Source organism: Labeo rohita, chromosome 9, assembly GCF_022985175.1.
Source record: "Labeo rohita strain BAU-BD-2019 chromosome 9, IGBB_LRoh.1.0, whole genome shotgun sequence".
NCBI classification, from domain to species: Eukaryota; Metazoa; Chordata; class Actinopteri; order Cypriniformes; family Cyprinidae; genus Labeo; species Labeo rohita.
This window is the reverse complement of record NC_066877.1, coordinates 28,609,347-28,634,612: the sequence shown is the minus strand read 5'-3', so window position 1 is coordinate 28,634,612 and position 25,266 is coordinate 28,609,347. Positions and strand designations below refer to the sequence as shown.

The 25,266-nt window shown below is 40.5% G+C and overlaps 1 protein-coding gene across 2 annotated transcripts in view; it reads left to right on the top strand.

The window, feature by feature from the left end:
• LOC127170397 (titin) overlaps window positions 1-25,266 on the top strand; it is a 74,295-nt gene that overhangs the window by 6,137 nt on the left and 42,892 nt on the right. For both annotated transcript variants that reach the window (XM_051118264.1, XM_051118263.1), the window contains exons 21-75: window positions 56-334; window positions 424-723; window positions 809-1,111; window positions 1,423-1,803; window positions 1,895-2,197; window positions 2,284-2,583; window positions 2,972-3,268; window positions 3,425-3,709; window positions 3,810-4,103; window positions 4,218-4,517; window positions 4,626-4,934; window positions 5,151-5,341; window positions 5,463-5,892; window positions 5,977-6,285; window positions 6,392-6,573; window positions 6,666-6,795; window positions 6,878-7,177; window positions 7,263-7,580; window positions 7,666-7,962; window positions 8,042-8,341; window positions 8,453-8,767; window positions 8,853-9,001; window positions 9,091-9,241; window positions 9,362-9,643; window positions 9,740-10,042; window positions 10,166-10,468; window positions 10,610-10,891; window positions 10,993-11,292; window positions 11,379-11,681; window positions 11,773-12,081; window positions 12,240-12,521; window positions 12,633-12,932; window positions 13,017-13,310; window positions 13,439-16,408; window positions 16,498-16,818; window positions 16,910-17,194; window positions 17,341-17,640; window positions 17,729-18,139; window positions 18,226-18,501; window positions 18,596-18,895; window positions 19,000-19,302; window positions 19,396-19,695; window positions 19,801-20,088; window positions 20,204-20,506; window positions 20,601-20,903; window positions 20,990-21,295; window positions 21,400-21,687; window positions 21,796-22,086; window positions 22,181-22,468; window positions 22,565-23,155; window positions 23,257-23,361; window positions 23,495-23,692; window positions 23,785-24,081; window positions 24,189-24,776; window positions 24,901-25,203. In XM_051118264.1, the coding sequence (XP_050974221.1) occupies window positions 56-334; window positions 424-723; window positions 809-1,111; window positions 1,423-1,803; window positions 1,895-2,197; window positions 2,284-2,583; window positions 2,972-3,268; window positions 3,425-3,709; window positions 3,810-4,103; window positions 4,218-4,517; window positions 4,626-4,934; window positions 5,151-5,341; window positions 5,463-5,892; window positions 5,977-6,285; window positions 6,392-6,573; window positions 6,666-6,795; window positions 6,878-7,177; window positions 7,263-7,580; window positions 7,666-7,962; window positions 8,042-8,341; window positions 8,453-8,767; window positions 8,853-9,001; window positions 9,091-9,241; window positions 9,362-9,643; window positions 9,740-10,042; window positions 10,166-10,468; window positions 10,610-10,891; window positions 10,993-11,292; window positions 11,379-11,681; window positions 11,773-12,081; window positions 12,240-12,521; window positions 12,633-12,932; window positions 13,017-13,310; window positions 13,439-16,408; window positions 16,498-16,818; window positions 16,910-17,194; window positions 17,341-17,640; window positions 17,729-18,139; window positions 18,226-18,501; window positions 18,596-18,895; window positions 19,000-19,302; window positions 19,396-19,695; window positions 19,801-20,088; window positions 20,204-20,506; window positions 20,601-20,903; window positions 20,990-21,295; window positions 21,400-21,687; window positions 21,796-22,086; window positions 22,181-22,468; window positions 22,565-23,155; window positions 23,257-23,361; window positions 23,495-23,692; window positions 23,785-24,081; window positions 24,189-24,776; window positions 24,901-25,203 (18,996 nt within the window). The remainder of the gene's footprint in view (window positions 1-55; window positions 335-423; window positions 724-808; window positions 1,112-1,422; window positions 1,804-1,894; window positions 2,198-2,283; window positions 2,584-2,971; window positions 3,269-3,424; window positions 3,710-3,809; window positions 4,104-4,217; window positions 4,518-4,625; window positions 4,935-5,150; window positions 5,342-5,462; window positions 5,893-5,976; window positions 6,286-6,391; window positions 6,574-6,665; window positions 6,796-6,877; window positions 7,178-7,262; window positions 7,581-7,665; window positions 7,963-8,041; window positions 8,342-8,452; window positions 8,768-8,852; window positions 9,002-9,090; window positions 9,242-9,361; window positions 9,644-9,739; window positions 10,043-10,165; window positions 10,469-10,609; window positions 10,892-10,992; window positions 11,293-11,378; window positions 11,682-11,772; window positions 12,082-12,239; window positions 12,522-12,632; window positions 12,933-13,016; window positions 13,311-13,438; window positions 16,409-16,497; window positions 16,819-16,909; window positions 17,195-17,340; window positions 17,641-17,728; window positions 18,140-18,225; window positions 18,502-18,595; window positions 18,896-18,999; window positions 19,303-19,395; window positions 19,696-19,800; window positions 20,089-20,203; window positions 20,507-20,600; window positions 20,904-20,989; window positions 21,296-21,399; window positions 21,688-21,795; window positions 22,087-22,180; window positions 22,469-22,564; window positions 23,156-23,256; window positions 23,362-23,494; window positions 23,693-23,784; window positions 24,082-24,188; window positions 24,777-24,900; window positions 25,204-25,266) is intronic.

The following is a 25,266-nucleotide window of genomic DNA, read 5'->3' as shown; positions in this document are numbered from 1 at the left end:
TTATTGTTTTATTGTCCTTATACTGGTATTTAATACATCTTTCAATATTTTAAAGGTGCACCAACCATGGATCTCCAGACCCAAGACATTGTAGTTGTTGAGGGTGAGAAGATGGACATAAAAATCCCATACAGAGCAATACCAAAACCATCAATGGTCTGGAAAAAGGGTGAGACTGAATTAAAGAGTGATGACAGACTGACGTTGACATGTGAACTCAATCGTGTTCACCTGGAGCTTCTCAAGTGTAAACACGAAGATGCTGGCGAGTACGCTGTTACTCTTGAGAACAGTCTGGGTTCAGTGACTGGCAAAATCAACGTAAAAGTGATCGGTAAGAAACTGTATAACGACATAAACTGTCTTGGCTGATTCTAGTTGTCACACTTATAATGCCTAATGCCTCATTTGTTCCATTAAAAGGCCTGCCTGGACAATGTAAGGATATCTCTCCCAGTGAGGTCACCAAGAACTCTTGCAAGATCTCTTGGGAGCCTCCAGAGAGTGATGGTGGTAGCCCAATCTTGCACTATGTTCTAGAGCGTAGGGAAGCTCAGAAGAAGACATTTTTGCCTGTGATGTCTAGAGACAATGTTTTAAGTTTTGTGGTCAAAGATCTTATGCTCAATGGTGAATATTACTTCAGAGTGAAGGCTGTTAACAAGATTGGTAGTGGCGAGTTTCTTGAAATCCGTAATCCTGTCATAACAGAAGAACAAAAACGTAAGTATAATTTATTTATTTGTCAAATTATTATTTATTATATTTTATGTACAATCTTATTTTCTATTATAATCATTAATTACAGAACGCCCAGACCCACCAGTTGAGGTTGAAGGACACAATCCCACCTCAAATTCAATCACTGTTACTTGGATGGCACCACCATCTGATGGTGGCTGCCCAATCACAGGATATATTATTGAGAAGATTGAAAAAGATGGTGACAGATTTGAAAGATGCAATGCAAATCTGGTACCTGGTTTCTCCTACACTGTTACTGGCTTGACGGATGGAAAGGAATACCAGTTCCGTGTCCGTGCAGAGAACATTGCAGGAACAAGTGACCCATCTCGCAGTACACCATTGATCAAGGCTGCTGATCCTGTTGGTATGTTATAAAACAAAATCTATTACAGTTTCATTTAGAACAGGGGTGCCCAGCCCTGTTCCTGGAGATCTACCTTCCTGCAGGGTTTAGTTCCAACCTTGATCAAACACACCTGTCTGTAATTATCAAGTGCTCCTTCAGATCCTAATTAGTTGGTTCAGGTGTGTTTGATAATGGTTGGAGCTGAACTCTGCAGGAAGTTATAAGTTATATAGGAAGGAATATGTGATTTAGAATATGTGTCAAGTAAAACATGACATGTAACATTTTTTTTTTTTTTTTTTTTTTTTTTTTTTTTTTTTAAACTTCAGAAACACCTAAGGTATCACTCTTTGCCCGTATTGCATCTGGCCTCAGTATCAGAAAGGGCGAGGAGATTAGATTAGATGCCTACATATCTGGATCTCCCTACCCAACTGTTACATGGCTCAGAAATGATGAGAATGTAAGGCAGCCACCAGCTAAGAAGAAACCAGAAATTGTGAGAAAGAAGAAAAAGAAGTCTGTTCAGCCTGAACCTGAAGAAGAATTCCATCCACCACTTTTAGATCGCCTATCATTCGATCAGAGCAAGAGGGGTGAAACTGCTCTGATGGTACGCGATGCCATCAGAACTGACCATGGAATGTTCACTATTAGAGTTGAGAATACCCATGGTGTTGCAACAGCATCGTGTGAAGTCAATGTTCTTGGTGAGTTACTTTTGTAACTACAACTAGAGTCTTCTAAAGCATTTATTTGATAAAAAAATGTATTAACATTTCTGCTTGTTATAACTTACAGATAAGCCTGGCCCCCCTCTGAACTTTGGATTTGATGAGATCAGGAACACCTCTGTTGTTTGCATGTGGGATGCACCGCTTGATGATGGTGGCAGTGAGATAATCAACTACATACTGGAAAAGAAAGACAACACTACTGATGAGATTGGTTGGGTAACTGTGACCTCAACCCACAAGGGATACAATTACCCTGTAACCAAGCTTATTGAAGGAAAGGAGTACATCTTCAGAGTCACAGCTGAAAACAAGTTTGGCTGTGGACATCCATGCTACTCTGAACCACTTATTGCAAAGAATCAATTTGGTAACTTTATATTTTAGTAAAACTTTAAACAGTAGTTTAGTCTTATATTATGGTTTATTTGAAATTATTTGAACATTTTGTTTCAGAACCACCTGATGCTCCCAACATGCCAAGAATTGGAGAGGTCACCTCCAGCACAGTTGCTCTCAGCTGGCATGAGCCAAAGGACAATGGTAGCCCTATCTTGGGCTATTGGGTTGAGAGACGTGAAGTCAACAGCAAATATTGGACAAGAGTGAACAACAATCTTCTTAATTCGCTGTCGATTAAGGCTGAGGGTCTTATGGAAGGCCTTGTTTACGTCTTCAGGGTCTGTGCTGAAAATCTTGCTGGCCCGGGAGAATTCAGTCCACCAACTGACCCTCAGACTGCAATGGATGCAATCTGTAAGTGTGAAAAATGAAGACTAAACATCAAAAATATGGCTGTCTGCAATATAAAACTCTTTACACTTTAGGGAAATTCTCACTGTTACCTAATTGCTTATTATCATGCATACTGACTGTTTTTAGTACCTATAAAACACATATTATTGCCTTATTCTGCTTTACCACATTTTAGATTGCTTAATCCTACCCCATACCTAAACTTAACAACTGTCTTACTATTAATAAGCAGCAAATTAGAAATTTATTGAGGCAAAGGTTGTAATTAATTGTTAGTTTAGAGTGAGAAATGGTCCCTAAACTAAAGTGTGACCAAACTCATGCTTTATGCTAACTAGGTCTAAACGACTTCATAATTTGTTTAAATGTAACAATTTTTTTTCTGCAGTGCCACCTGGCCCTCCTGTACCAAAAATTGTTGATGTCACAAATACAACTATCGATATCAGTTGGGTACCTCCATTGTACAATGGTGGTGGAGAAATCCTTGGATATCATGTTGAGCGCTGTCTGGTTGGAGAGAAGGACTGGGTCCGCTGTACTGAGTTTAGATGCAAAGACCGCAAATACACAGTGACTGGACTGACTGAGGGAGCTGATTATTACCTACGTGTATACGCTGTAAATGAAGCAGGTCATGGAGCCCCAGGCATGACTGAACCTGTTCAGGCCAAAGAACCAGAAGGTATGTTGAAAAACTTGTGGCACTTTCTACTTTCTACAAACAGTGAGTGCAACAGAGAACCTAAAACTCTTTAAAAAAACAAGCCTCGATTTAGATGTCTCTTTCATCTATTAGAGAAATTCTAATAAACTTTTAAATTTGTACTTTAATTAACAGAGGCCCCAGGGGTTGAGTTTGATGTCTCTGTAAGGAATGGAGTCATCATTAGAGCTGGAGAAACATTGCGTCTCCCTGCTGTTGTTACTGGACGCCCTGTGCCAGAAGTTAAGTGGGCAAAAGATAATGCAGAGCCAGACAAGGAACACACAGTTATTGAGACAGAAGGAAAAATCAGCTGTTTAACCATCAAAAATGCTTTGAGAACCGACCATGGCATGTACCAGATCACAGGTACCAACCCCAGCGGAACCAAATCTGCCTCCGTTAAGGTGGATGTGATGGGTAAGTCAAATTATTTTCTTAAAAAAAAGGAGTTTGCTATTAAAACCTGAAATGTAACCTCTGATTCGGATGTTTTCTTATTCTTTTTTTTGTACAAAAGATGTTCCCGGACCGGTGGTTGATCTTAAGACAATTCATGTGACCAAGAAGATGATTTCACTCACCTGGTCAGATCCTCTGGATAATGGTGGAAGTGACATCATGGGCTATGTTGTTGAAAGAAAAGATGCCAAAATGCACATTTACAGACAACCTTTAGAAGTTGCTGCTTGCAAATGCGACATTGTTGGTCTTCTTGATGGAGAAGAATATATGTTCCGTGTAGTCGCAAGAAACAAGTATGGCCTTGGTGCTCCTGTTGAACTTGGACCTGTTTTAGCAGTGGATCCCAAAGGTTAATAAAACAGAATATCTCATATACAAAAACACATTTAAATTATGTTCATATTATAATTTGTATTACTTGTTTTCATATAAGAGCAATAAACAATGTTTATTGAAATTTTAGGAATTCCATCTGCCCCAGAGAAATTGCGCTATACGGAAAGGACCAAGAGTACTATTACTTTGACTTGGGAACCTCCTCGTAGCGATGGTGGTTCTCCAATCAGAGGCTACTATATTGAAAAGATGAGACAAGACAGCAATGAATATGATGTTGCCAATCGCCAACTCTGCAAAGACCCCACCATCACTCTGGAAAATCTGTCTGAGAACATGATGTATGACTTCAGAGTCAAAGCTGTCAATGAGGTTGGTGATGGAGAACCATCCAAACCAATCAGCGTCAACATTCAGGATGATGAACGTATGTATCACTCCCTATAATGTAAATCATTGATAACTTTTGAACACATTTAGTTTTTAATGAATGTCATGCCTTACTATGTTCATTTCTATTTTTCCTCTACTTCAGTTTCACCAACTGTTAAGTGGTTGAAATTCTTTAAGAGTGATGCCATTGTTGTCAAGAAGGGAGCAGCTATTGAAATTCCTGCTGAAATTGTGGGCCTACCCTTGCCTACATTTGAGTGGACAAAGAATGGAGTAGTTATTGACCAACCTACTGAGACAATGACATTGGAATCAGAGGAGATTAACAGGCAAACTATCAATACCAAAATTGGTATTCCTGAAACTGTAAGAAAAGATACAGGCATTTACAAGTTAACTGCCACAAATACCCGTGGAGTAGGTCAACGCACAATCCGAGTGGATATCTTGGGTAAGACTTTAAATCTTATTCAGCATTTGATTTTGCTTAAGCTAGAATTTAAATCAAATGGGAAGTAGTATTGGGTGGTACAAGTTACACAGTGCTTTATCCTGTAATTACGTAAATATGTAGGTAGCAACTTTATATTGTCAGCAATTCTGCTACAAGATTATATTTAGAATGCATTGAAGGGATGTCCTAACTGTGGCGTTGTTGTTTCGGTAGATCGCCCATTGCCACCAAGAAACATTGTGGTGTCTGACATCAAAGCTGAATCCTGCTACCTTACCTGGGACGCTCCAGAGGACAATGGTGGAAGCGACCTCACTAACTACATCATTGAGAAGAGAGATGCCAGCAAAAAGAAGTCTGACTGGGAACAGTTGACATGCTGCGTCATAGACAGACGTTATGGGGTTAATATATATATATATATATATATTATTAATACATATTAACATGAGACAGTACTTTTTAGAATGAGACTGAGGTATGTGCTTTTAAATGCTCTAAATGTGTTTTAATTCCCTTCTGCAGGTGTACAAGTTGGAGGCCTATGGTACCTACCAGTTCCAGATCAAAGCTGAGAATAAGTATGGGGTCAGTGATGGTTGTGAATCAGAAAAGGTTGTACTCAAAGATCCATTTGGTCTTCCTGGGCCACCCCAGAGGCCAAGAATTGTTAGTCACACTCGTTCATCCATGGTGGTCACTTGGGAGCCTCCAAAAGACAATGGTGGCTCAACCATTCAAGGCTACTGGCTTGAAAAGAGAGAGAGAGGAGCTGTATACTGGAGTCGTGTTAACAGAGCTCCAGTAACAAAACCAGCAGTCAAGGGCCTGGAATACAATGTGCTCCACCTTATTGAGGGTTTAGAGTACCAGTTCCGTGTGATGGCTCAGAATGCAGCTGGCGTTGGACCTCCAAGTGAAGCAACAGAGTGTGTGTTTGCGCTTGATCCAAGAAGTAAGTAGTATTTCTTATGTTGAAAGGTTTATGAATTCCAGGTTCTAACAAATTAAACTTTGCATTCTTAAATGTTACTTGTAGACCCACCAAGTCAACCACCAGCACCTGAAATAAAAGACAAAACCACAAGCAGTGTGAGTCTTTCCTGGACCCCACCCGAAAAAGATGGAGGAAGTCCAGTAAAGGGTTACATTGTTGAAGTTCAGGATGAAGGTTCACATGAGTGGAGAAGGATCAATACACCAGATAAGCTGATCCTAACCAATTCATATACTGTGTCAGAGCTTAAAGAGAATAAGAAATGCAGGTTCAGGATTGTTGCTGTCAATGCTGCTGGTGAATCTGAGCCAAGTCCCAGATCTGCCGATGTCATTGTACAAGATATTCTGGGTAAGCCTTACTTTTGTGTAGATGTGTTGCAATAATAATAGTTGATACATACATCGAGAAAGTTATATATGATTAAAGATATATGTGTTGCTCAACATGTTCACAGAGGAACCTGTCATCACCCTGGAGGTCACAGCTCATGAGCTTCTGAATTGCCGCGCTGGAACAACCATCAAGATTCCAGCCATCATTTCTGGTAAACCTATTCCAAATGTCACATGGGACTTTGATGGAACTGCCCCAACAGAGAAAAAGAATGAGCGTCACAATTTGCCAAAGGATTCAGAGGTAGGATTATTAACATTTATTTCAAAACACACTGTTAAGTCCAAACAAACATGGATTATTCAAATAATACATTTTACATTTAAACTCTGCAGATATCATCCAGTGATACAACATCAGTAGTGACAATCCCTGAATGTAAGTTAAACCACTCTGGGCGATACATCATCACTGCCAGCAACCAGGCTGGCACCAAAAACGTTAAAGTGCGCGTGAATGTACTTGGTAAGCAACATTATATTTAAAATACAAAACATCACAACCTGAAACAGTAGTAGTTTCATTAAATAATGTCTCTTTTATCTAGATTTGCCTGGAGCCCCGAAAGATCTCAAAGTCAGTGACATCACACGTGGAACATGTAGACTAACCTGGAAACCACCCAGCTGTGATGGGGGTGACAGAATCAAGAGCTACTTTGTTGAGAAAAAGACTGTTGAAGGAAAGGCTTGGACTAAGGTCAACCCAGCTTGCGCAACACAGTCTTTAGTTGTGCCAGACCTCATTGAAGGACAAGAATATTTGTTCCGTGTCAGAGCTGAGAATCGCTTTGGTTTGGGACCTCATATCGCAACCATTCAGCGAACTAAAGCCAGAGATCCTATTCGTAAGTATATTTTGTAAACGAGTCTGTCATTAAGAATGTTTAAATACAGTCTATCCTGACTATTTGAAACACTTAATTTTTGCAGATCCTCCTGATCCTCCCACAAGAGTCAAAATCATTGATGTGTCCAAGGGCATTGTGACTCTAACATGGAAGCCACCAAAGAATGATGGTGGTGCACCTGTTACTCACTACAATGTTGAGCGTCTGTGGTGGGATAGCAGTGGAAACCAGCAAGAGTCCTGGAGACAGTGCAACCGCCGTGATATTGATACCACCACTTTCCAAGTGGAGGATCTCCACCAGGGTGCTGAATATGAATTTCGTGTTAAGGCTGTGAATGAGGTTGGTGCCAGTAGACCATCCTCTACAGCAGGACCCATCATTATTAAGGACCAGAACAGTGCGTACAAAGCAACACACATAAAGGAATTCAGTGAATTTGGGTTGCGTGGTGTACAATTCATCTTTCTTCCTTTCTCTTTTAGGGGCACCTTTCATTGAGCTTCCAGAATTCATGGAGGTTGAACAGGGCACAGATATTCATATTGTTGCTAAGATTAAGGGCTGTCCATTTCCAACACTCACATGGCAGAAGGCTCCTCCTCACAAAAGTGAAAACAAGGTTGATGTTGAGTATGATGAGCACATCAACAAACTTGTGTCTGATGATAGCTGCACACTGCTGATCCAGCAGGGCAAACGCTCAGATACAGGCCTCTTTACTCTTACTGCTAGCAACAGCCTTGGCACCGCTTCCAAAGAAATGAGGCTTAATGTTCTAGGTAAATTTCAATTTTTTTCATATGAAAAGATGTAGGTGTTGTTATTAGAAGTAACATAATTCTTTCTTCATTTAAACAGGGCGTCCTGGGGCTCCATCTGCACCCATCAAGTTTGAGGACATTCGTGCTGAACAGATAACCCTGTCATGGCTGCCTCCTAAGGATGATGGTGGCTCCAAAATTACAAACTACACTATTGAGAGACGTGTTGCCAACAGGAAGTCTTGGATACCTGTCACTAGTGAACCCAAAGAGAGAATATTCACGGTCGAGAATCTAATGCCAGGCCATGAGTACGTTTTCAGGATTAGGGCTCAAAACAAATATGGCGTTGGTGATCCTCTTGATAGTGAACCTGAAGTAGCCAGAGATGTGTTCTGTAAGTATTCTTTTACATATTTAAAGTTTATCTACGTAGAGACATGTTATATGTTTAGATCACATTTATTTCACTTGATAACAATGATGTTATTTTATGTCTATTTTTTAGTGCCACCTGGCCAGTGTGACAAGCCAACACTCTCTAGCATCACAATAGACTCCATGACTGTGAACTGGGAAGAGCCAGACTCAGATGGAGGCACTCCAATCACAGGCTACTGGCTTGAGCGTAAAGAAACCACATCTAAACGCTGGAACAGAGTAACTCGTGATCCAGTCAGGCCCATGCCACTTGGTATATCACACAGAGTCACGGGGCTCATTGAGGGATCTCAGTATTTGTTCCGTGTGACTGCAATTAATGCAGCAGGATGTGGACCTCCAAGTGAGCCATCTGATCCAACATTTGCTAGAGAACCAATAGGTAGGAAAACAACACTGTGTGAGATTCAATGGCATATAATTTTTTTTTAGTAAAAGAGACTTATAACAAATCTGTTTTCTTGTAGCTCCTCCTTCGCCACCAACCCCAAAAGTCACAGACTGGACTAAGACTACAGCAGACTTGGAATGGATTCCGCCGTTGAAGGATGGAGGTTCAAAGATAATAGGCTACCAGGTTGAATACAAAGAGGAGGGCACAGAAGCATGGGTTAAGGTTTGTATAAGATTTAAGTATACTCAAATATTTACATTTCAGCAAAACACGCTTTATGCATTACAAAAAAAATCTTCCTTCCGTTCCAGGCCAAAGACAAGGAAGTTAGAGGAACTAAACTGGTGGTCACTGGACTGAAAGAGAATGCATTTTATAAGTTTAGAGTTTTGGCATTGAATGCTGCTGGTCTGAGTGAACCAGGTGAAGTTGCTGATGCTCTTGAAATGAAGGACCGGATAGGCAAGTCTCAGTGATTCAACTTTCTCTAAATGAAGTGTTATTTTATTGCTTGTGTGGGGGGAAAATACAAAGGATTTACATGCAATATGAATTTAATGAAAATTTGTTTTGCCATTTCAGTTTTGCCAGTCCTTGAGCTGGACATTTCAGTAAAGGAGAAGATGGTTATTCATGCAGGAGGTGTTATTCGTATCATCGCTTATGTGTCAGGACAACCTCCGCCTGTGATAACATGGAGCAGAGATGGCTATCCAGTCCCATCAGATGCTGTTATTGAAACCACCGCAATCAGCTGTTCAATGGTAATAAAGGATTGCAATAGGGCACAACGAGGTGTTTATACAATAACAGCCAAGAATGATGGAGGAGAAGTAAAGAAGTCTATTATTGTTGACGTTGTTGGTAAGTGAGAATTATCAGGAACAAATAATCTATACATTACTGTGAAATAGCTACATTAGAGAACTGACAGTTTCTTATCTTATTTTGCTACCTCAGATATCCCTGGTCCAGTGGGGGCACCATTTACAGCAGAAAACCTTACGAGTGACTCATGCAAGCTGAACTGGTTTTTCCCTGATGATGATGGTGGATCTGCCATCTCCAACTACATAATTGAGAAGCGTGAAGCTGATCACAAGGCTTGGACATCTTGCTCCTATACAGCTGGCAGACAAAATGCTATAGTAAATAATCTGGTGCTTAAAAAGGCGTATTTCTTCAGAGTTGCAGCTGAAAATGCAATTGGAGTAGGTCCTTTTTGCCAGACAGCATGCGAAATTGTGATTAAAGATCGTATTAGTAAGTATCTTTATTTTTTCCTGGTTTTAAACTATTTTGAAACTATACAACCAATTAATGCAACTGTAAAATAAAATTATGCACTGATGGTAGCTAATCATCATTTGATCTCTTTTTGACTAGATGTTCCAGACCGTCCTCAAGATCTTGAGGTGACTGCCATCACCAAAGACTATATCAGTGTGGCCTGGAAGCCACCTAAGTATGATGGAGGGTCTGAGGTGATATCCTATATTCTTGAGGCTCGCATGATTGGCAAAGACAAGTTTGTCAGACTGACCAAAGAGACACTGATGGATAGGAAATACACTTACGATGGTCTTCGTGAAGGCGACACCTATGAATTCCGTGCCATTGCAGTGAATGAAGTTGGTCCAGGCAAACCATCCTTCTCCACTAAGCCAATTACTTGTAAAGATGAACTTGGTGAGTGTTTTTCAATTCTTCAACTGTTCCTCATTTGGTACACCACATTACACTTTTACTACACTTTTACACTTTTTTCACTATTATCTAAGTGTTAATTATGTTCATGATGTGATTCTTTTTTTCCTTTTCCTATTTTAGAGCCCCCTACAATTGAGCTGGACTTCCGTGATAAGGTTATTGTTCGTGTTGGAGAAAGCTGTGCACTCCAGGGGCGGTATACTGGAAAACCAGCCCCATCTGTCACCTGGTCAAGAGATGACAAGGAACTAAAAGCAGATGACCACATCATGTTCAAAAATACTACTACAACAATGTGCCTGGGTATTATTAAAGCTCAGCGTAGACACAGTGGCAAATACTGTGTGACAGTTGAAAACTGTACTGGTGCTCGTAAAGGCATTTGTAATGTCATAGTTGCAGGTAAGTCTCATGAAACAAGACAAAAGTTTACCAAACTAATACGATGACTATAAATACATATTTTGGACCTATCTTAAAATGTATATTTTGTGCATTTTTAGATCGACCATCGCCTCCAGAGGGCCCAGTTGTATTTGAGGAAGTTCACAGAGATCACATGGTTATTTCTTGGAAGCCCCCTCTTGATGATGGTGGATTTGAAATTTCTAACTACATCATTGAGAAGAGAGATGTTAACAGGGACATGTGGACAACTGTCACATCTGCCAGCACAAAAACCCACTGCAAAGTACCAAAGCTTGTAGAGGGCCGTGAATACATCCTAAGAATTAGTGCTGAGAACATGTATGGCATAAGTGACCCACTAGAGTCAGAGGAGATGAAAGCTAAAGATCTATTCAGTATGTAAACACACACACACACAAACTGTCCATTGAAGCTGTAAAAATTGTATGTTTTGTTCCTGACATCATTCACCTTATTACAGGGGTACCTGAAGCACCTGAGACACCCACTGTAAAAGACGTCTTCCATGATTCAGCATTTGTGATTTGGAACCGTCCTCGTGATGGTGGAAAGCCCATCACAAACTATATATTGGAGAGAAAGGAACCCTCAGCTAAGAGATGGTCTCGTGTAACCAGAGATCCAATCTACCCTGCTACACAGTATAGGGTGCAAGACCTCGTTGATGGTTGTGAATATGAATTCCGTGTAATGGCAGAGAATGAAATTGGCATTGGAGATCCTAGCCCTCCCAGTAAACCCATTCTTGCTAAGGATCCCATTGGTAAGTCTTCATGTTTTGATTATTTCTTTTTCTTAATGTATATTAAAAAGCAGTACTTTTGATAATTCTTTATTTACTTGTTTTTTAATAGTTAAGCCAAGCCCACCTGTTTTGCCTGAAGCTGTTGACAAGACTAAAGATTCTGTAAGTCTGTCATGGCGTGTTCCTCGCCATGACGGTAAAGGAAAAATATTTGGTTACTTGATTGAGTATCAGAAACCAGGTGCAATCGAATGGATCCAGGCAAATGAAACTCCTGAGTCATGCCCAGACACAAAGTTTGTTGTGACAAATCTACCAGAAGGTGGAGAGTTCCAATTCAGAATTATGGCTGTGAATGCAGCTGGAAAATCTGAGCCTGCTTATGTGAAGGAACCAGTGAAAGTTCATGACAGACTTGGTAATTTCTTCCTTTTTGTTTACATATTCAGAAAACAGTAATGTTGAAAGGTTTCCATTGTTTTATAATTACACATATTTAACTGGATGTATGTTGTTGACATACTGGAAGGTAAAAAAATATTAATTCATATCCTTCTAATCTCAATTCTCATGCAGAGGAGCCAGAGTTGCTGTTAGATGCCAATATGGCACGTGACCACCTTGCCATGGTTGGGACAGACATCACACTTAGTGCCAAATTTAAGGGCATGCCAATTCCCACTGTCTCTTGGAAAAAGAATGATGGTGAAGTTCCTGCTCATTGTCTTATTGAGGTCACAGCAAGTGGAAGCAAACTTCACATTAAGAAGTGTACCCGTGCTGACTGTGGCAATTATACCATCACTGTTCAGAATGCAGCTGGAACGAAATCTGCTACCTGCACTGTTCTTGCTCTTGGTATGAATGTTTTAAGAACACCATTTAACAGTACACACATTGTCTATAATTAACTGGATATCTAGATAATTTCTTTATTGATTAATTTTTTTTTTTTTTTTTTTTTTTTAGATAAACCTGGGCCACCAAGGAATATTAAAATCTCTGAAGTCACAAGTGAGTCAGCTTACCTGACATGGCAAAAGCCAGAAGATGACGGTGGTGCCGTGATCTCCCACTATGTTGTGCAAAAGAAAGACGTAGCAGCTGAGAACTGGGTTCCAGTTTGTGCTGCATCTAAAAAGCTTAGCATTATGGCTCAGTATCTGATGGAGGGAATTCAGTATCTCTTTAGAGTTGCAGCTGAGAATCAGTTTGGTAGAAGTGCATTTGTTGAAACCACTAAGCCCACCAAGGCAGTTGATCCACTTTGTAAGTATTAATTATAGTATTACTTTTAAAGGCTTGACTTTTTATACTAGTCTGTTAAATTAATTTGTATATTTTTACCTAAAGATCCTCCTGGTCCACCCAAGAATCTGCATCATGTGGATGCAGAAAAAACTGAAGTATGGCTTCAGTGGGAGTGGCCTGATCGTACAGGTGGAAGTGAGGTCACCGGATTTATTGTTGAGTATCAAGAAGAAGGTGCTGCCGACTGGGTGCCCTTCAAGACCGTCAGCAATCCTCAGTGCCATGTTACTGGACTTGTGGAGGGCAAAACTTACAGATTCCGTGTAAAATCACAAAATGCAATTGGCATTAGCCGACCAGACACCAGTGTGCCAATCACCTGCCAGGAAAAAACCTGTAAGGCTTACACTATATTATATTATATTATATTACATTACATTATATTACATTACATTATAGGAAAAATGACTGATAACATATTACATTTTATTATGCTCAAGATTAATTAATTTTTTTTTTTTCAGTGGCTCCAACTATTGAAGTTGACGTGAAACTTATTGAGGGTCTTGTTGTGAAAGCTGGCAGTACAATCGTTCTCCCAGCGGTCATGCAAGGAATCCCAACTCCAACACCCAAGTGGCAAAGTGAAGGGAATGAGCTTAAAACTGAAGGCAAATTTAAGATTGTTACTGAAGGAAATTCAACCATCTTGACCATTAGTGAATGTGTCAGGACTGACAGTGGAGAGTATGGTCTTACTGTGGCAAACCCTGCTGGAAGCAAGTCTGTTGCTCTACATGTTACAGTCCTTGATGTTCCATCTGCTCCAGTTGGTCCTGTAAATATCCTTGAGGTTACTCCTGATCATATGATAATCCAGTGGCGTGCACCAAAAGATGATGGTGGCACACCTTTGATGAGCTATATTGTAGAGAAGAAGGATGTCAAGAAGCCTTGGGAGCCGTGGTCAGTTGTGAGTTCTGGAAGCTTAAGCACAAAGGCCAAAGTCCCACGTTTGGAGAAAGGACGTGAATATATTGTACGTGTACGTGCTGAGAATAAAATTGGCATTGGTGCTAGCCTTGAAAGTCCTCCCACTATTGCCAAGCATATGTTTAATCCACCAGGTCCTCCTGGCCAACCAGCATGTTCTGACATAACAGAAAATGCTGTAACAGTGTCATGGACTGAACCAGAAACTGATGGTGGAAGCCCTGTGAGTGGCTACATTGTTGAGCGCAGGGAGATGACTGGTAAATGGATTCGTGTCAATAAAACACCAGTCTTGGATGTAAGATACAGGGTCTGTGGTCTGTTTGAGGGCAACAGCTATGAATTCAGAATCTTTGCTGAAAATGTTGCTGGTGTGAGTGAGCCTTCATATCCATCAGACCCAGTGAAAGCTAAACGTCCAATTACTCCTCCGGGGCCTCCAAGTAACATTAAGCTGAAGGACTGGAGCAAGTCATATGCAGATTTGGTATGGACCAAACCTTCCAGAGATGGTGGCAGCCCCATCCTCGGCTATGTTGTTGAATGCCAGAAATCAGGTACTGCACAGTGGGAAAGAATAAATAAGGATCTAATCAAGTTTTGTGCATTTAGAGTACCTGGACTTAGTGAAGGCACTGAGTACAGATTTCGTATTAAAGCCTCAAACAAGGTTGGAGATGGTGAGCCAAGAGAACTCACAGAAACTGTGCTTGCCAAAGACATTCTTGTTCCCCCGGATGTAACTGTTGATGTTGCTTGCCGTGACCTACTTACAGTTAGAGCAGGGCAAATCATCAACCTTGTAACCCGTGTTAAGGGCAGACCTGACCCTGAAATCACTTGGACTAAAGACGCAAGAGTTTTGGGCAGAGATAAACGCACTGAGATGAACAATAACTTCCCTCTTGTTGAGCTGGTAATTCAGGAAGCAGTCAGAGCTGATTATGGAAAATATGCAATTCAAGCAAAGAATAGCAGTGGCCAAGCACAAGCTACTATAATTGTCAATGTACTTGATATTCCAGGAGCCTGTCAGAATTTGAAGGTTGCTTATGTGACTAAAGATTCGTGTATGGTTTCTTGGGAAAATCCAGAGGATAACGGTGGAACTGAAATTACTAATTACATAATTGAGTGCAGACAACCAAGTCAAAGAGGATGGACAGTTGTTTCTTCTGACTGCACCAAACGACTTATAAAAGCTCCACTTGTAGAGAATTGTGAATATTTCTTCCGTGTAAGTGCAGAGAATAAAATTGGAGCTGGTCCACCAACAGAAACAAAAGCACCAGTCCTTGCTGTTGATCCAGTTGAGAAACCTGGTGAGCCAGAGAACTTCCAAATCGCTGAAATCGGCAAGACGTTTGTCTTTCTCAAATGGAAGAAACCAGAATACGATGGTGGTAGTCGTAACCTTGCTTACCACATTGAAAAGAAGCCTAAAGAAGCAGATGAATGGGAAAGATTACACAAAGGTGCTATAAAGGAAACCTATTTCATGGCTGACAGATGCATTGAGAACCAAATTTATCAATTTAGAGTTCAAACAAAGAACGAGGGAGGAGAGAGTAACTGGGTGACAACAGCTGAAGTTCTTGTAAAGGAGGAACTTGTACAGCCAGAGCTCAAAGTCAAACTGGTGGGTGTTCTCGTTGTCAAAGCTGGAGATGCCATTCCAATTGAGGCAGAGCTTATAGGCAAACCTCAGCCTGAAGTAAAATGGTCCAAAGAAGGTGACACTGCAGATATCACCAAAAGCCCAAGAGTACAAGTTGAAACTGGCACCAACTTCACAAAATTCCTGCTCACAAATTCAAAACGTGGAGATACTGGAAAATACATCATTACTGCAACAAATTCTGCTGGAACCTGCTCTGCTGAGGCCAAGGTGAATGTTCTTGACAGACCAGGCCCTATTAGAAACCTGAAAGTGTCAGACATCTCTGTGGACAGATGTAAGCTTACATGGGAGATACCAGAAGATGATGGTGGTTGTGAGATCTATAACTACATCATAGAAAAATGTGAGACAAAGAGAGGTGTATGGTCAATTCATTCAGCAGCAGTTATTACCAATTCAGCTAAAGTTACTCGCCTTATCGAAGGAAATGAATACATCTTCCGAGTGAGAGCTGAGAACAAGATGGGTGCTGGCCCTGCTGTTGAAACCGAGTCCATTGTTGCCAGGACCCAGTTTAGCAGACCAGGTGCACCTGATGCTCCAGAAGTTACCAAAATTACAAAAGAAGAAATGGTTGTTATGTGGTGCTCTCCTGATTTTGATGGCGGAAAACCTATAACTGGTTATATTCTTGAGAAAAAAGAAGAGCATGCCATTCGATGGGCCCCTGTTGTTAAGTCCCCAATTGCAGGGACACAGATGACTGTTACAGGTTTACTGCCTAATCATGAATACCAGTTCCGTGTCAAAGCTGAAAATGAAATTGGAGTTGGTGATGCAAGCAAGCCATCCAGATCATTCACTGCAAGAGATCCAGTTGGTATGTCCAATTACAGTAAAATTTTTGGTAAAATGTTTGTTTAGTAGTGACATTACAGCAACATTTTTTCTTTGTTTTTCAATTTGCAGAGCCTCCTGGCCCTGTTGGTAACCTAAAGGTGGCTGACAGCTCAAAGACATCAATTACTCTTGCATGGACAAAGCCTACATATGATGGAGGTGCTCCTCTTATTGGATATGTCGTTGAGCTAAGAGTAAAGGGAACAGGCAAGAAGGGAGATGAAGGCTGGAAAAGATGCAATGTTGCTGCCCAGTTGATCGGAACAGAATTTACAGTCTCAAGCCTGGATGAGAAGCTTGAATATGAATTCCGTGTTTCTGCCCAAAATCAGGTTGGCTTAAGTCAGCCAACTAATCTTGGACCAGCTGTGACACCAAGAGAAGTCCTGGGTGAGTTTTCATAGACTACTTTTAAACTTTATCAGCAACACTCCTTTCCTAATTCCTTGTGTTTTTATCCATTTTTTTCCACAATCTTCAGAGGCTCCCGAGATTGATTTGGATGCAGAACTGAAGAAAGGTCTGACTATTAGAGCTGGCTGCCCAATAAGATTAGTTGCAACAATCAGAGGCAGACCTGCTCCCAAGGTCTTATGGAGGAGAATGGGAAAAGATAATGTTGTTCAGAAGGGCCATGTTGATCTCATTGACACTATGACATTCCTTGTTATCTCTGAAACCACTCGTGATGATTCAGGCAAATATTCACTGACTGTATCCAGTCCAGCTGGAGAGAAGGCAGTGTTTGTGAATGTCAAAGTACTTGGTAAGTGGAAAAAAAAATTGCATGACTGAAACAGATGAAAATATATAAATTTTAAATACATTTATATATTACTTAAAATGTCTATCCTAAAATATCTAACTTTTCATTCAAATGTATATAAATGTATATTTTTATTTTAAAAACAGATACACCTGGACCTGTTGTTGGTCTTGAGGTTTCTGACGTCACAATGTCATCTTGCAACCTCACATGGTCTCCACCTGAAATTGATGGTGGCAGTAACGTCACTCATTACATTGTTGAAAAACGAGAAATTGATCGCAAGACTTGGGCAACAGTAAAAGCTAATGTTGAAAACACCACATTTAAAGTTAGCAATCTCGTCCCAGGAACAGAGTATTACTTCAGGGTCATTGCTGTAAATGAGTATGGTCCCGGTGTCCCAAGGGTTACAGCAAAATCCTATCTGGCCTCTGATCCTATCAGTAAGTGTATTCTTAGTCAGAACAATTTTAAAGGTTTTTAGAATTTTATTGAAAGGGCATTACTATAACAATTGTCTTTCCCCTCAAGGCAAACCTGACCCACCACAAAAGGTTGATGTTCTGGAGATTACTAAGAACAGTGCAACTGTGGGATGGGTGAAACCAATGCGTGATGGTGGAGCTAAAATTGATGGCTACATTATTGACTATCTTGAGCTTCCAATGCCTAAACCTCCCAAGATTCCAGTGGTGACAGAAGGTGAGGCTGAACCTGGTGTAGAGCCGGTGGCTCCACCCCCGCCTGAACCTGTGGTGGAGGAAGAGAAGAAGGAGAAAAAGGAGGAATGGACGCCATACACAGTCGTAAAAGGATTGAGCATCTCTGTTGCTGGATTAAAGGAGGGAAGAAAATATCGCTTTAGAGTGGCAGCAAGAAACTCCATGGGATCCAGTCTTCCCACAGAGACCAAAGAAGCTTATGAAATCAAGGAACAGATGTGTAAGTTATTAAATCATATATAATTCACAGATATTTTGAACTACACTTTCACTAAAAACCTGTTTAATCTTGTGATGTCTTCCCAGTGGAGCCCAAAATCATCATGCCTGAGCTTGTCACTGCAAAGGCAGGAGCAAAACTGAGGGTTGAGGCTCTTGTATCCGGAAAGCCAGCACCAACGTGCCAATGGAAACGGGGAGAAAATAATGTAGTCCCATCAAGCCGTCTTGCTGTGCACAAATCTCAGAACATGTGTGTGCTCATCATTAAGGATGTTTCTAGACAAGACAGTGGTGAATACAGCCTTGTTGCTGAGAACAGCACTGGAAAGGTTGACCAGACTTTGAAAATCATCATCAGAGGTTAGAACATGTCATTTTTACCATTACTACCTTCATCAATAATGCACTATGTGAACATGCAGTTAATTTTTCAACAAACATTCTTATGTCTCAGATATTCCTGGACCACCTGAGCCACCATTTGAGATCAGTGACATAGATTCTGATGCCTGCACACTTTCTTGGAACAAACCTACTGAAGATGGTGGTAGCAACATCACTAATTATGTGGTTGAGAAGTGTGATGTAAGCAGAGGTGACTGGGTTACTGCTCTTTCCAGCTGTGGCAAAGCTGGCTGCAGAATCGGAAAGCTTATTCCTGGAAAGGAATATGTTTTCCGTGTTCGTGCTGAGAACAGATTTGGTATTTCAGACCCCCTTACATCTGAAAGGATGGTTGCAAAGTTCCCCTTCGGTGAGTTGAAATACAAGCATCAGTGTCATCTGTCACCATCATGCAAATGATGATGAAAATGGTGTGGCCTGTTTGTTTGTGTTTAACAATTTCATCTTTTTTAGATGTTCCCGGTGAACCTTTGAACTGTCGCATCAACAAAGTGAACAAGGACTGCATGTTTGTGGCATGGGATAAGCCTGAGTTTGATGGTGGCAGTCCAGTTACTGGATACTACATTGAGCGCAAAGAGAGAAACAGTCTCCTTTGGGTTAAGGCTAATGATTCTGTTGTTCGCACAACTGAATATCCTTGTGCTGGCCTAATTGAGGGTCTGGAATACACTTTCAGAGTGTCTGCTATAAACCGAGCTGGTCAGGGCAAACCAAGCAAGAAAACTGAGTTCATCACAGCAAGAACACCTGTTGGTATGTGCATCTAAAGTAGAATTAATTCTTAGGTATAAATGTCTGCCTATTAGATGAACATGTTCCATATTTTTCTTTTATTTTTAATTGTAGATGCTCCTGGAAAACCAGAGGTGCTTGATGTGACTAAGAACTCAGTTACATTGGTTTGGACCAAACCAAAGAACGATGGTGGAAGCAAGATAATTGGATACTACGTTGAAGCGATGAGGCTTCCAGGAGACACTTGGGTGCGCTGCAACACAAGTAGTCAGAATGTGCCTCGTGAGGAGTACACTGCACCTGGATTAGAAGAGGGTGTTAAGTACCAGTTTAGAGTAATTGCCAAGACAGCAGTTAACATTAGCAGGCCATCTGAAATCACTGACCCCATTCTGGTGTCTGCAGAAAATGGTAAGCATTTTTATGTTTTATTAATGTATTTTAAAATGTTTTCTAAATAGCCATCAGTTGCTATTTTTATCTTACTGATTTTCTCTCATGTTTGCTTATCTATAGTACCTCCAAGAATAGAACTGGCAATACAGATGAAAAAGATGTTGCCAGTAAAAGCTGGGTCAGATGTTTGCCTTGAAGCTGAAGTTTTTGGCAAACCAATGCCCAAGGTTACATGGAGCAAGAATGGAGAAGTGTTGAAAGCTGACAAAGAATTTAAGATGTCTCAAAAGAGACACCTCTTTTCTCTGAGCCTTGATGCAGTTACTAAACTTCATACTGGAAGTTATGGAATTCTTGCAGTAAATCCAAGTGGTTCTACAACTGCAGAAATACAACTCAAAGTTTTAGGTGAGTATTTTTTTTTTTTGTTTATTATTATTTAGCTAACTTATCACTAAGATGAGATAAAGCATATTCATGTCTCCTTTTGGCCAAATAATAATCATACATTCCCCTTACACAGATATACCTGGCCCACCAGCCTCTATCAAGTTTGATGAGGTACTTTCAGAACAGATCAAGGTGAGCTGGGAGGCTCCACTTTCAGACGGTGGTTCTCCAATTATAAATTATGTTGTTGATAAACGTGAGACAAGCAGGGCTAACTGGGCCCAAGTTTCTGCAAAAATCACTGGGGATACAAAAGAATGTTTAGTGGAGAGACTGATTGAGGGGCATGAATATCAGTTCCGTGTTCGTGCCGAGAACCGCTACGGTACTGGTGATGCCATCGTATCGGACCCTGTGTTTGCAAGGAACCCCTTCAGTAAGACCTTACTATTGGTCTATGTATTTTATTTCTTGTGCATCTCATTTCTGTGCTGTACTGTACTGTGTTGTATTGTATTTGTCATTTACAGCTGTTCCTGGAGCATGTGACCCACCGATCCTTACAAACATCACAAAGGAGCGTATGACTGTAAGCTGGAAGGAACCGTCTGATGATGGAAAATCCCCTATCCTTGGATACATAGTTGAGAAACGTGAGACGAAGGAAATTACCTGGACCAAACTGAACAGAAAACCCTTGCTGGAGAGAACACTTGAGGTTGGAGGTCTCTCTGAGGGAGCTCAGTATGAGTTTAGAGTCATTGCTGTTAATAAAGCTGGCCTTGGCAAACCCAGTGAACCATCAAATGCCACCTCTGCACTTGATCCGTTGTGTGAGTATCAGAATCTGTTTACAATATCTCCTATATCTTGGAATATACGCAAGCATTCATGAATACCTCTTTATATTTATTTACAGATCCTCCAGGCCCACCCGTTTCTCCCAAAGTTATAGACACGACCAGCAGCACCATTAGACTAACTTGGACTAAGCCTGCAAATGATGGTGGTAGTGAAATTTTGGGATACCTTGTTGAATGTAAGAGAACTAATACAACAGACTGGATAAGATGCAACGTACCCAAGAACCTTCAGGATACAAATTATGTTGTGACTGGACTCTTGGAGAACTCAGAGTACCAACTTCGTGTTACTGCAGTAAATAAAGTTGGATTCAGCCAGCCTTGTGAAGTTCCTGAAAAACATGTTGCCAAGGATATTTTTGGTACAAATATTTACCAAGTTTTACATCGTTAATAAAAGTACATAATTAAAATATTGTGTAACTAATGTCTGAAATATATAAATGTATTTTTTCTGTTATTCTAGCTGCTCCTGAGGCTGAGCTTGACGCAGAGCTGAAGGACACTGTGGTGCTGAAGGCTGGCAGTAAAATGAAACTTCATGCCATAATTAAGGGTCGACCAATCCCCAGAGTGACCTGGGCCAAGATGAACACCAACATTAAGGACAGACATGGAATCATAATCAAGACAACAGACACCGATACAATGGTTTATGTTGATAAAGTCAATAGATATGATGCAGGGAAATACATTCTGAATCTTGACAGTGTAAGCGGAATGAAGATGTACACAGTTATTGTCAAGGTCATTGGTGAGTCCCAAGATGTCTTTTATATTTGGATATATACAGTTTAATATTTATATGCTATAGTTTATATTATTAATATTTTATATTAACTAAAGTAATTTTATTAAACAGATACTCCTGGACCTCCACTGAACCTGATGGTAAAAGAGACATCAAAGGACAGTGCCTCCATCCTATGGGACGCACCTCTAATTGATGGTGGAAGTGAGATTACAGGTTACATTGTTGACAAAAGAGATGCAGAAAGGAAAGCATGGTCAAATGTTTCAAGCACTTGCACTAAAACATCTTTCAAGATTGATGGTTTAGAGGCTGGTAGATCTTACTGTTTCAGGGTTCTGGCTCGAAATCAGTATGGCACTGGTGAGCCATGTGAAACTGTGGATGCTGTTAGAGCTTCTGGTAAGTGAAGATCACTTTTGGTTATGAATAATTTTAATGCATGTTTTATAATAAAATGTTAATATTTTTTATTGCTGAACTTAATATTTTCCAGAACAACCTGGACCAGTTCTGGACTTCAAGACCTTGCTGGTAACCAGGGACTCTTGTACTCTTTCCTGGAAAAAGCCCATGAGCGATGGAGGAAGCCGCATCATTGCATATGTGCTAGAGGTCCTTAATGGCGAAGACAAATGGAAGGAGCTTCTTAGATCAAAGAACATGCAATATAGTGCAAAGGACCTTGTTGCAGGAAGGGAATACAAATACAGAGTTAAAGCAACAAATGATTCTGGTGATGGCCCTGTGAAAGAACTCACCGTGCTTGCAAAAGATGTCAATGGTGAGATTTCTAATTTTTTCTCATTTTTCTAAAAATGCCCTTGAGCTCTATCTGGTATATTGTGTTTTAAATCTGCTTTTTTCTATATTATTATAGTTTCTCCAAGCTGTGACTTGCGAGAGTTGCCTAACTTGAACTATATAGCAAAAGAAGGAAGCACCGTTCGTCTCAAGATTCCTATTAGTGGAAAACCTGTCCCTGTTGTCACATGGAAGAAGGGAGAGGATGAAAATCTCACAGACACAGGAAGAGTGTGTGTAGAATCAACAGCAGTAAACACAACTCTTCTGATACGTGACTGCCAAAGGACAGATGCCTCAAAATACACCATCACTCTTCGCAATGCTGCTGGAACAAAAGAGTCCACAATTTTTGTCAGAGTTGTTGGCAAACCAGGAATTCCAGCTGCACCAATAAAGTTCAAGGAAGTAACTGCAGATGGTGCAACCTTAAAATGGGGTGTTCCTAAAGATGATGGTGGATCAGAAATTACCAACTACATTCTTGAGAAACGTGATTCGATTACTAATATGTGGGTTACTGTGTCTTCATCTGTGGACACTAACACTTTCAGAGTGACTGGTCTCCATGAGGGAACAGAATACATCTTTAGGGTTAGTGCAGAAAACAAATATGGAATTGGTGAGGGCCTCAAATCAGACCCTATGGTTGCCAAGCATCCATTCAGTGAGTGGATTTTTAATCATTTATTGTCAATATAGTTGAGATACAATAGGTAACATCAAAGTGTGAAAATCTCACTTTCTTACTCATGATTACTTCATCAGATGTTCCAGATGCACCTCCACCCCCTCAAGTCATGAGTATGGGTCATGACTCAGCAACTCTTGCATGGTTTGACCCAAGGAAAACTGGAGGCTCACCAATCACAGGTACAGAAATGATTCAATTAAAGACAACAACCTTTTCACCAATACAAAGCTTTTCACTGAAATATAGTTTGGAGTGAAACAATACCACAACAAATAGATATATCAACAGTATTTTTTTATTTATTGCTTATAGGTTACCATGTTGAATTCAAGGAAAGAAACAGCATGTTATGGAGAAGAGCAAACCCAGCTCCTTTGAAGATGAGAGATTTCAGAGTGACAGGCTTAACAGAGGGTCTAGAATATGAGTTCAGAGTTATGGCTATTAATCTGGCTGGTGTTGGCAGACCAAGTCCTGCCACTGAGCCAATGGTTGCCTTGGATGCAATTGGTAAGTAAAGCTTATTTCAAATGCTGTATCCCCTTGATACACCCCACTTTGTGTACAGTTAATTTCTAATAATTGAACATATTTCCTACTAGATGCACCTGGCAAACCTGATGTGATTAGCATCACTAGAAGCACTGTAACACTTCAGTGGACTGAGCCTCAGTATGATGGTGGACACAGGCTTACAGGTTACATTGTTGAGAGACGTGATCTTCCAGCCAAGGTCTGGGTGAAGGCTAATACAGTAAATGTCGTGGACTGTGCATATACTGTAACAGACTTGCAAGAGGGTTGCAAGTATGAATTTAGAATCAGAGCAAAGAACGCAGCTGGAGCAATAAGTCCACCCTCTGAACAAACAGATACCCTTGTGTGCATGGATGAATATGGTAAGACTCAGTTGTTCGTTCTAGTTCAAACATCTTGAGTAAATGACATTCCATCTCATCTGTCCTAAGAAAATTGTTGTGCTGATTAGTTTGTTATTATTTTGCAGCGGCACCAACCATTATAATTGATCCAACAGTCAAGGAGGGCCTAACTGTCAGAGCTGGAGATACTATTGTAATTACTGCAACAAGCATTCTGGGCAAACCTCAGCCAACCTCTGTGTGGTCAAAGGGTGGAAAGTATTTCAAGCCATCCGATGTGTGCCAAATAGAAACTACACCTTCTTCTTCTACTCTTTCTATCAAGTATGCAAGTAGGAAGGATTCAGGAGAGTACACAATTACAGCAAGCAACCCATTTGGTGTGAAAGAAGAAAATGTAAAGGTAACCATTTTAGATGTTCCTGGTCCACCAGGGCCAATTGAAGCAAGTGGAATTTCATCTGAAAAGGTCACTTTGACATGGACACCACCTCATGAGGATGGGGGATCTCCAATTAAATACTATACTTTGGAGAAAAGAGAAACAAGTCGTCTCCTTTGGACCATTCTTGCTGAAAATGTTATTGACTGCCACTTTGTTGCCAATAAGCTTATCCAGGGAAATGAGTACATCTTCCGAGTTTCTGCTGTCAACAATACTGGAGCTGGTGATGCTTCTCATTCTGAACCAGTGAAAATGGTGGATAGTTATGGTATGTTTAAAAAAAACTCTCTCATACTATTTCCATACTGTGTATGTTCCTCTGCATATGTTACTGTTCCTCTAAATATCTGGATATGTGTATAAGATTCTCAAGAGGCATATTATAATTTCAGGTCCCCCTGGTCCACCAGCTAAGCCAGAAGTTGAAAATGTTGGAGGAAATTCTGTTACCATTGCTTGGAAAAGACCAGCTGATGATGGTGGAAGTGATATAATAGGCTACATGGTTGAGAGAAAAGAAAAGAAGGGCATGAGATGGATGCGTGCATCAAAGAAAACAATTGCTGACCTCCACTTTGAAGTGAAAGGGCTAAAAGAGGGAGTTGAATATGAATTCAGAGTAACTGCTGAGAATAAGGCTGGTTTTGGTGAGCCAAGTGAACCTTCAATGCCAGTGAGGACAAAGCTTGTTGCAGGTAAGTAAAGTGATTATTTAATATTTAACATGATAGCAAAGATGGTCCTAACATATATGCTAT